At 37.4% G+C, this 12,130-nt stretch overlaps 1 protein-coding gene across 1 annotated transcript in view; it reads right to left on the reverse strand.

The window, feature by feature from the left end:
* The window catches only part of col7a1l (collagen type VII alpha 1-like), a 103,360-nt gene that overhangs the window by 76,475 nt on the left and 14,755 nt on the right, over nt 1-12,130 (reverse strand). Inside the window, exons 3-4 of the mRNA XM_073868386.1 lie at nt 3,654-3,834; nt 3,360-3,519 (exon numbers count right to left, since the gene is read on the reverse strand). Of these exons, the coding sequence (XP_073724487.1) occupies nt 3,360-3,519; nt 3,654-3,834 (341 nt within the window). The remainder of the gene's footprint in view (nt 1-3,359; nt 3,520-3,653; nt 3,835-12,130) is intronic.

Here is a 12,130-nt window from a genome sequence, read left to right on the forward strand (position 1 = left end):
AACAGATTGATTAGAAGTGCAGCACTCCGAGATATATTTGGAACGTGCTGCCGTGAACATGTGCCAAGATATTTTGTTTAAAAATCAAACATTTTAAGTACATTTTGATTTATTCTGTTTGAAAAAGCCATAGACTAAGGTAGTCATGGGTCTTAGCTGTCTTAAATTTATAGCTTAGACTAGTCAATCTACCTGGTCAACAGCTCTGGGCAGCTGAAAGATGCCGCTTTAAACATTTTAAAGGAATCATTTAGCCAAATGTGACCCTGGACCACAAAATCAGTCATAAGTCGCATGGGTATATTTGTTGCAATAGTCAACAACACATTGCATGGGTCAAAATTATTAAAGGATATTAAAGGGACACTGCACTTTTTTGAAAATATGCTTAAGTTAAACATTTGATTTTTACAGTTTTGGAATCCGTTCAGCTGATCTCTGGGTCTGGCGGTACCACTTTTAGCATAGCTTAGCATAATTCATTGAATCGGATTAGACCATTAGTATCACACTAAAAAATAACCAAAGTTTTTCGATTTTTTTTCTATGTAAAACTTGACTCTTCTGTAGTTACATTGTGTACTAAGACAGATGCAAAAAATTAAAAGTTGTAATTTTCTAGGCCAATATGGCTAGAAACTTTACTCTCCTTGCGGCGTAATAATCAAGGATTATTGGCTGCAGCAGGCGCAATGATATTACGGAGCACCCGAAAATAGTCCCCTTGGTAACTTTCAATAGCAGTGGACTATTTTCGGGCACTGCATAATATCATTACACCTGCTGCAGCCATGGTACAGATCATGTTCCATGAAGATATTTTGTACATTTCCTATATATAAAAAATGCATTTATCATTAGTAATATGTGTTGCTAAAGACTTCATTTGGACAACTTTAAAGGCGTTTTTTTCAATATTTTGATTTTATTTTACCCTCAGATTTTCAAATAGTTGTCCTATCCTAACAAACCATACATCAATGGGAAGCATATTTAGGGCCCTATGATTTCAGGGATACAAAAAACACGGAGTCAAGGCATGAAAACGGAATTTATTTTAAAGTGCGGAATTTCATGGAATTTGGCAAATTTTGTATAAACATTTTTTTAAGCCATTATAACTTATTTGCAAATATCAGTTCGTTGTCGTAGTATTTTTTAAGGAACAGTATGTAGGATTGTGGCCAAACCTGGTATTGCAATCACAAAACTTGTGGTTAAAACTGGTACTGCAACATACACAACTGGTGGCCAATACACAACATGACAACATAAACATCAGTTGAGGGCTGCAACTCCACTTTTTAAATGACAATATCCTGGCCAGACCACTGTTGTCAGTGATATAAGTATTTGAAATGAAAATGTTTTGTTAATGTCTAGTGACATATCAGGGCCATTTTATGATTAATTGATATACATTTTTACATACTGTTCCTTTAATGATAGAAATGCGAAGACACATTTCCTGTTTGTGGGATGCAACAAGGTCATGCACCGTCAACTATAAACATTCAGAAAACCATGTCGAAGAGACCGTCTGAGACCACAAAGTCTTTAAAAAAATGAAGAAATAAAATTTAAGACCCTCCACGCATACACTAAGTTAAGGAACAGTATGTAAGAAATTTATATCAATTAATCATAGAATGGTCCTGATATGTCAGTAGACATTAAGAAATTATTTTCATTTCAAATACTTATATTACTGACAACAGTGGTCTGGCCAGGATATTGTCATTTAAAAAGTGGAGTTGCAGCCCTCAACTGATGTTTCTGTTGTCATTTTGTGTATTGGCCACCAGCTGTGTGATTGCAGTACCAGTTTTAGCCACAAGTTTTGTGATTGCAATACCAGTTTTGGCCACAATCCTACATACTGTTCCTTTATGAAAATGTATAAATTACTTATAATCATGCCATTCCAGATATACAGTACTGTGCAAAAGTCTTAGGCCACCATGCTACCATTAGATTTGTTGTTTTTTACAATGTTATAGTGATCATATATAATTGTTTCTCAGTCTCTTTATTAGAATACATCCAGAAAATACAGGAAATGTGTATGTAGTATTAAAAACAATCTAAAAGTGTAAGCTGAAGTGTCAAGTATTCAGGGTGAACTCCCCTTCCACTTGAGCAATAGCAGGAAACTCTTAAACTTAAATAAAATTAAATCCCAATTCTAATCGAATGACTTTAGGACCCAAAAAAGCTCAAGATGTGTTTCTTGTGCCAAGAGAGGTCACACTAAATACTGACCGATGCCTAAAGAAGACATTTAGTTCTGAAAATTGTTTTGTTTTTAATTTTGTGTACATATTTTCTGTATTTTCTGTTTGTATCTTAAAGAGTGAAAATAAATATGGATGGACATTAAAACTTTGCTAAAACAACAAAGCTGGTGGGGGCCTAAGACTTTTGCACAGTACTGTATATATTTTTTTATTCTTCAGTTAACAAAAATCAATTATTTTTATTAAAACGACATTATCAAGCTGTCATTTGGATTAGTTTAATGTTGTCATTTGGATTAGTTTAATGATGGATGGATGTCATTTTTTTTAGCTTCGTCATGTTGGCTTCCACGTAATAAACAGTCATAAACATCCGGGATGGCATGAGGGGGAGTAAGCAATGAGAGAAATTTCATATAACGGTAATAAGGTTGTTTAATTGGTTTAGTTACATTAGTAACAAACAGCCATCAATAAGCGAGCAAGTGGTTTGGTATCAGATGCTCTAATAAAACTTGATTACTATATCTGATTTAACTCAATAGTGAGTCACAGAAAATCCAAATTAAATGTCAAAACTCCTAATCTAAAAGAAGCTCTTGTGTCTTAACTCTTTCACCGCCAGCGTTTTTTAAAAAAGTTACCAGCCAGCGGCAGCATTTTTCATGATTTTCACAAAAGTTTAATGCCTTCCGGAAAATGTTCGTCTTTAAATGTATAAACATACAATATATCAAATGAAAGAACAGACCATCTGCTTTTTAAAAAAACAAAAACTTTAATCCTACCTTCATTAGTTCTCTTTTTATCACCTCTCAAATATGTGTAGGTTTCTACAAAAACACAAATTTTTATCAAAAAGCTGAGATAATTCCATTTTTGTGATGGACTTTTGATAGAGATCAGATTCAGAGCGATCCTCAAAACTTACACGAACATACAGCTGTTTACCCTTGGGCGATACTTCCGGGTTTTATAAGTTGCGAAAGAGTATTAGCAGTATTGTGGAAAGCCGAAAATTCTCGTCATTGGCAGGGAAGCGTTTTCTCTTAATTAATGAGTTAACTCGTCAATGGCGGTGAAAGAGTTAAATGTGTTTTAAGTGATTTTCAAGTGTCACACCTTTGGGGCATTGTCTCTGACGATAGAGGAACTAAAGACAGACTCTACGAGAAACTCCAATGCCAGACCAGTGCGGCTGTTTCCTCCTTCATACGGCACATCCTCCACCGCCCTGAGCACTTCCTCCAGAGTCGAGTAATCTGTCAGAGCTATACGCATCCTGCACAGAGACACAGATGACTGCTCAGAACCATATGGAGTATTTATATATAACTATTTAAAAGATACAGTCGCACACATACACACAGATCATATACATATCAATGTTTAATTCCTCTTTAAAAATCACTATACCTGGGTAAGTCTGAGTAGACAGTCACTCCAAAGCGAACACCCTCCAGTCCCACCACACTTTCCCGGAAAGCTCTGATGAGGTCCGCTATGAACTCTTTGATCTGCTGGAAGCTGGATGGACCCACTGACCACGAATCATCTATCAGGAAAACAATATCTGCAGGCACGGCTGTGCGACATTCTGTAAAAAACAAATGAGATTTAGCTTTTTACTGGCTGTGTTTACTGTGTGTTTTAAAGTTGTTAAAGGGATAGTTTACCCAAAAATGAAAACTATGTCATAATTTACTCCCAAACCTGTATCATTTTCTTTATTTTGCTGAACACAAAGGAAGAAATTTTGAGCAATGTGTGTAACCAAATTGTTTTCTTTCTTTTTTTTATTCTTTACGGCAATCCAGCATCTACAGCTATATTCATGGCGAGAACCGGTTAATCCATACACAAGTTCATTCACACAAGTTAAAGGTCCTGTTCTTTCTGTGTTTTTGAAGCTTTCATTGTGTTTACAGTGCACAATATAACATGTGTTCATGTTTCACGTGTAAAATCTGTATAGCGCTGTTTTCACTGTCCTCAAAACAGGCTGATGTCTTCCTTGTTCTATGAAGTCCCTCCTTCAGAAATACGTATTGTGTAGTTTGTTTAGTGTGTTGTGATTCGATAGCATAGCTTAGCTTGCCGTTAGCTTAGCTTGCCGTTAGCTTAGCTGGCGACAGACGTATTCCTGTGGGCGGAGTTTAGTCAAAAAACTGTTCTACTGATGTCATTAAAGCAGGAAGTAGAGGGCTGTAGTCCAAACCAGCTGTTCGCTGTAGGCTTTGAAAAGCTAATTCTGTTAAAGAAAATATATCGCCTGGCAGTGAACTTTGAGCTTTATCATTTCACAGGTATTATTTATGCTATTATAGCAACATTACACACTAACTAGAGTTTAAAAAATGGGATCAGAAAGAACGTGACCTTTAATCCAGACACAGGTTGGGGGAAGGACAATTTGGCATCTCCAATTTGCCTAACTTACATGTTTTTGGCCCATCCTGATCTCACAAAAACCTGTGTTATAGTCACGGAAAATTTGATCACTTTATCCGTGTCCATGTCATGGAATTCGTTTTTCTTTGTGACAGATATCTTTTCGGTGTCAGTCCCACAGATTTCTCGTGTCATTTTATGTATTGTTTTCTCGTTGTTTTTTCCTATTTTCTTACCATTGTCGCTTGGGGTTAGAATCACTTTCTGTTACATTTTTAGACATCCTAACTCAAACCCCAACTCTAAAGGGGGTCGCACACCGGCCACGCAGCTCAGTGTCGCGTCGAGTCGTGTCTAGGACAACTCGGAAGTATTGTAAACCGGAAGTGCACATTAAATAACGCGAGCTTCGTCAGATAGCGTCTACTTCAAAATGCAAAATATACGTTAGCAGCCAATGTTAAATCGTTAATGATTTGGGACAAATATGATGTTATTTAATGTTAAACTATGTGAGTTGCATTGTGTGGCGGGACAGGGATTTGAGCAACTTCCTGAGTCACAGCCACCTGGCGGCGCCAGTGTGCGTATACTCATAGAAAACAATGTGTTCGATTTTTTTAGAATGGCGCGGCGCTGCGTGGCGCTGAGCTGTGCGGCCGGTGTGCGATCCTATTAACCCAAACTCCAGGCAAGAATAGTTTTTAAAGCGAAAAAAAAAACATGTAGAAACCAATACATAAAAGTACATCCTAACCCGAACCCCAAATCTAACCCCAACTCCAAGCGACAATGATTTGAAAATAGAAAAAAACAATGAGAAAACAATACATAAAATGACAAAAGAAGTACGTGGGAGTGACACGGAAGAGACATCTGTGCTACCGTCACGAAAAAAAGCTGAATTCCGTGACATGGACACGGATAAAGTGATCAAATTTTCCGTGACTATAACGTGAATTTCCATGAGATCATCACTGCCTGTGGGAAGAAACTGGAGTACCCGGAGTAACCAAACCGTTTTAAAGTAACATTGAGTATTTTTCCGTCCTATACTATAAAAGTCACTGGTGCTTCTGTTTCATGCTTGATTACAAATATCTCCCTTTGTGTTCAGCAAAACACAGACATTTATACAGGTTTGTGTGTGAGTAAATGATGACATAATTTTTATTTTTCGAGGAACTATCCCTTTAATTTTTAAACTGCACTGGTCACAGTTCGGCAAAATTAATGAATAATAAATGTAATAAAATTAAAATAAATATTTTTTTCTTCCCTCTTGTTGAAAAGGAATGTGTAAAAAGATAAAAGGGCAGACAATGTTTTCTCTTTTATGTTTGTCTCTTTAATGATTTAATGTACATCCTTGTCTGGATAATAAAAATTATTATAAATGAAATAAATTGAAATGGTCCATTCCACACAGAATGTTGAAGTTGAATTTACTGGATTGTTCCATCACGGACTGTAAAATAAAAGTTTGTAACTGCAATTTAAATTCAATATAAATAGAGGAATACCTAATGGTGCATGAAACAATGTTGAATCAATCAAAGTTTACATCCAACCACAATGTATGATGTTGATTTATGTGACAGTCGCCATTAGATGGCACTATAGACTCAGAGAAAAACAGATTGCTCGTGTGACTAAAATTATGCACCTGCACTTTAGAAACCACATCAAATAAAAACAGCAACAAAAGGCACTGAATAGAAAACCGGACAGCGCTGCTTGTGTTATGGTTTATTCTGACCATTAACAACAAGACCGACTAAATATCGCTGTGAAACTCATAACTGCTGGCACTAAGTGGACTGCAGATGTCCTATGAATCAGATGAAGACGAGCCATTTCAGACAACCGGACACTGATGCCAAGTACAAGATTAGACAGTAGCAGACACTGTACAGCCACATCTGGACAAAATGGTTTTACGCACACCTGAAATGCAACCAAACTGAAGAAGACAAGTACATCCTTTTCAACGCCTCCGGCTCTCGTGCAGAAAAAAATTCTTGGCACTACATCAGAAATGCACATTAGTAACTTACAGACTGAAGAAAAGAAATCGCATTTTCTTTTTTCCCCCAGCAACGTGATAATAAACTCAGCAAGCAAAGACTTTCCAAACAAAAGTATATGCATTAAACACCAGGATGTTATTGATGATCTGACAGAAATCACATGAAAAAAAATTCCTTCTCATTTAAAAGTTGCTTTAGCTGGGAAAATCTTTGCCACCCACATATAAAGGAAACAAATACACCAGGCTTCGGTGATTTATCACAGATATACAGCATACAGTGCACCGGGAGGGAAAGAAATGCTTTCATGGAATATGGAAGTTCAAAAGTGATTTTTCAGCCTGCAAACTTTTTTTACGGTCTACTGAGGATATTTTCGGCAGGCGATGCTGATGGTCCAGAGGCATTCAGCCAATGCTGGAGAATAACAGATAGACTGGGAAAAGAAGAGAAATTTGGCAGCTGTCTACGTTTGGTCTGAGCATCTTAACTCAGGGGTGAAGACTGCATTCATGTACAAACTTTAACCTTCTGGGTTCAGTGGTGTAGGTGGGGATAAAACACCTGAAAAGTATGAGATAGCACTCTAGTTAATCTCAATATAGGATCTTCTGGATGAATGCCATTTAAACTGCATTTACTCTCCAAGCCTTCGTTTGCATACAGACATTTGATACTTAAGCAACCTTATTATAATGCATTGTTAAGACTTGAATAGCCATCGCAGAGACTAGTAATGCAGAAATGAAACACTGTACCTTTAATCTTGCTATTAAGTTAATTCATTAAAGGATAATTCCGGTATTTAACACTTTGAGTCTCATTTCTGGTTTGTTTTGGATGAACTACAGTGATGGACACAGAAATTTTGACAATGGGTCGAGTCTTGACTTTTCGACTCATTTAGAAGCGTCTCTTGACTGCTTCAGAATGGAAGTTAATGGCCATGCACAAACATGTCATTAAAACAACACTTAACGTTCATTTTCAAAACTGTGCTACTCACCGAGTGGTTCGTGGTGTTCGTTGATGATTACAAACAAATATATTGGCGCAATGTATGATTTCAATCCGTGTTATTTGCTATAGTGGAACTATTTTTTCAGATACCTTACAACTGCGTATATACTTCCGCTTTATATTTGAGTCTGAAGCATGAATGAACGTAGTCCAACAAACTGTAATAAAACGGAAGCATACTTTCAAAATCAAGTTTATTTATACAACTTACACCATCCAATATGTTTTTTTCCATCAGCAGAACAATAAAGAAGATATTTTGCAGAAACCCCAGTGCTCCGTCATGCAAGTCAACAGATCCGCACACTTTAAGAGCTAAAGCATATATCCAATACAACAGTAATCCCCCATAACTCTGTGTGACATTTTGACGTCTTGTGAAGCAAATCAATCAGTTTTTGCAAGAAACTGAACGTTATTTACAACACTATTAGTGTAAATGCCAAAGCAGGAAGCGCGCTTTACGTTCAAGGCGATCTCTTTCACACTGGTGCCGTTTGGTGGCTGTTGGCTATGGATGTTGGTCTCTCTGCGCCACCTATAGAGCGGGAGCGTGAAGTGCACTTCCTGCTTGGCAAAAGCTCTGCATTAACGCTGTAAAATATTTATATATATATTCGAATCTCAAAACTGAAAATCGAATGTCAACCCACGGAACGAATATTCGAATATTCTGGTCCAGCCCTACAAATATGGGAAAAATTTCTTCTGAGAGAAACCGAGCGAAAAAACTACAACCACATGTAAACAAACAGACCCTTTTCTGTTTCCTGGCGGCGGAGTGATATATCAGCGAGCAAACAGTCAAAATGCCAAATAAAACACGACAGAAACTGTATTTCGCTACACAACTTGTTTTTAATCATCAACGAACACCACGAACCACTCGGTGAGTAGTACAGTTTTGAAAATGAACGTTAAGTGTTGTTTTAATGACATGTTTGTGCATGGCCATTGACTTCCATTCTGAAGCAGTCAAGAGACGCTTCTAAACGAGTCAAAAACTCAAGACACGACCCATTGTCAAAATTTCTGTGTCCATCACTGTAGTTCATCCAAAACAAACCAGAAATGAGACTCAAAGTGTTAAATACCGGAATTATCCTTTAATTCTTGACAATCTCAGTCCATCTCAAATACTATCAGTCCTAAATAGTAATCGAAATTGAAATTAGTGTCCCAAATCGTAGTTTAAATGAATATAGTTTAAGTACCTGCATTAAGTAGTGGCCAAAAGTGATATCCAACTTTCAACAATTGACATCTTTGCTCTGTAATAAAATATTTAATGAAACATATAATTTAAGGAGGCTTGCCAATTACTTATAACGCGCAACACATTTGCAAACTTTATAAAGACAAGGCACTGTAAATAAAAACTTTCCTGCCTTAAAATTTTTTGTTAAATCAACTTAGATTTACAAGTCATGTCAACAGAGATGAGTTGTCACAACTTATAAAATATAGTTGAGAAAAGTCAACCTTATTTTATAAGTTATAACAACTCACCTGTAGTTATAACAACTCATCTCTAGTCAAGATAAATAATAGTAAGTTGAAATGACTTGTAAATCTGAGTATTTTTTACAGTGTGACAATGACTATAAAATGTTACCACAAAAGAGGATCAACAAATATTAATATTAATAAAATTAATAAAATAAAATTATAATAAAAGAAAATAAAGTTTTACCAAATATTAATATCAGATAAAGTTGTTGTCAATGTGTGCTTTATTAGCTGTGACCCAGACAGCAGACTACTCCAGGCCAAATCTGCACTGAAGTCAGCAGATCTGGTGCGGATCTGGTTCAGATTCGGCCCGGAGTCATTTGCTGTCTGAGGAGCTTTTTGATTTCTATCATTGTTTGTATATTCCAAGAAAACCATCTAATTCACTGTGGTTTGCCTTTTTGCCAAAGTATTTTGTCCAATCAATTTAAAAAATAAGTTGAATGTTTTGTCCATTTTGTACCATACACTTCATATTATAATGTTTTAATCTAACCTGAAGGGGAAACCTAAAAGCAAATATTGTACAAATCCCCCCGACATTACTTTAGGCCACAACCAAGGGGCAACCTTCCGATCTCTCTGATGAAGCCAATAGAGACAGAGCGCAGTTATGCAAATTTGAAAACCACGCCCACCGGGGGGAACGCAATCCAACCGTCTCCATTGACTTTGTATTGCGAGAAGCCGCCTCCTTGTCATTTCTGGCTTATAACAAAAAACTGAATAATGCCTAAAAGCTGCTGTGTGACAATATGTACAGCTAACAAGCCAAAGAACCCAGAAATAAGTTTTTATAAGCTGTCGAGCCGTAAAACCCAGTCTTTACGGAGAATAAAGTGGATCGCCGATTATGTTTCCCCTAGTGGACGCAGTTCTACTGATAGAAGTACTATGAAAAGTTGCCAGTATCCATTTTTGTGTCTTTAAACACTCGTTTTTTGGGGTCGACAGCTTATAAAAACTTATTTACAGATTAAACTTAAAAACAGAATAATACCTAAAAGCTGCTGTGTGTCAAGGTGTACATCTAACAATCCAAAAAAACCAAATAAGTTTTTATAAGATTTCGACTTTAAAAAACGAGCGTTTAAAGACACAGAAATGGAAACAGGCAACTTTTCACAGTACTCCTATTAGTAAAACTGCGTCCACTAGGGGGAAACATAGTCGGCGATCCACTTTATTCTCCGTAAAGACTGGGTTTTACGGCTCGACAGCTTATATAAACTTATTTCTGGGTTCTTTGGCTTGTTAGCTGTACATATTGTCACATAGCAGCTTTTAGGCATTATTCAGTTTTTTATTATAAGCCAGAAATGACAAGGAGGCGTCCTCTCGCAATACAAAGTCAATGGAGATGGTTGGATTGCTTTCCCCCCGGTGGGCGTGGTTTTCAGGTTATGACGCGCTGCGCTCTGTCTCTATACGGAAGTGACTTAAACTGCAATTAATCGACTGACCGGCAGGGCTTGGTCCAAGAGGGAGTCAATTCCCATAGACCTCCATGTTAAAAAACACGCTAACTTTTGGGGACTTTAGCTTATTCACCATATCCCCCAGACTTAGATAAGTCCATACATACCTTTTTCATCCCCGTGCGTGCCGTAACTCTGTCTGACGCACCCACCGCTAGACTAGCTTAGCACAAAGACTGGAAGTAAATGGCTCCAGCTAGCATACTGCTCCCAATAAGTGACAAAATAACACCAACATTTCCTATTTATATGATGTGATTTGTGTAGTCACAGCGTTTACAAATAACAAGGTCATATATGAGACACAGCCATCTTTTAAGTGTATACATACAAGGAACTATATTCTCAGAAGGTGAAGCACTGCTACTTGGGCAATCTGAGAATATAGTGTGATATATGTTAGCTGGAGCCATTTACTTCTAGTCTTTGTGCTAAGCTAGGCTAGCGGTGGGTGCGTCAGACGGGACGCACGGAGATGAAAAGGGTATGTATGCACTCATCTAACTCTGGGGGATACAGTGAATAAGCTAAAATCCACAAAAGTCGGCGTGTTCCTTTAAAATGCCCAACTTTACAGCAAAAAATATATGTTTACAGCCTGGTACAAAAAGGGTTTTTGGTCCATATAGCTTATGAAAACTGTGAGGGGGTGAATTTTTTTATTACTCATTCGTTTAAATCATATTAAGCTTTAAACTCCTGCATAATTAAGGGCGTGGCCACTTGAATGACGGGTAAATTGCCACTGCAGTCACTACCGTTAAGCTAGGCGGGCGTGGTTTCAGCAACCAGACACTTCAGCTTTACCAACCTCCCGCCTCTTAATGTGGTGCACGGTGAAGTGATGCCAAGACGGCGATGGCAACCCACACCAACTATTGGCTTTAAAAAAGCTCTTCACAAACCTATGGGTGACGTCACAGACACAACTACTTCCATACTTTTTTCCAGTCGGCCACAACTTGTGTAGTATAAATAGACAAATGGGATACAGCAACTCTGTCAAATTCATCAGCACTGACAGCGATACCTACAACACGCAACAATGGCACAAAACAACACCTAGGGGAGAGTGGGGCAAAGTGAGCCAGTGGGTAAGTTGACCCACCCCCTGTATCTAGGCTACCATACAGATTTGTAGCCATGTGACCACAAATCCAGGTAGCAACCATCATTTCTATTTGACTATGGTACAGAGAAGCACAAGTAAAAGAGATAAGTATGATTTTTTTACAAAAAACAGTTTTTATCCCATCAAAGTTAAATTTATACATGTCAAGTATAATGGCTGTTATGTTAAAGCAAATTTATCCAGGTCTAAATATTTATAGCATACATATTGGTGATAGGCTAATGTATAAAACCAGGTCAATGATTTAGCTAAAGATTAGCCTGTTTTACTAAACTAGGCAGTTTTTCCCAAAATGGTGGCCGTGGGGCAAAGTGAACCAAATGCTGTGGG

The sequence above is a fragment of the Misgurnus anguillicaudatus genome, chromosome 1 (assembly GCF_027580225.2).
Source record: "Misgurnus anguillicaudatus chromosome 1, ASM2758022v2, whole genome shotgun sequence".
In the NCBI taxonomy this organism is placed as follows: Eukaryota; Metazoa; Chordata; class Actinopteri; order Cypriniformes; family Cobitidae; genus Misgurnus; species Misgurnus anguillicaudatus.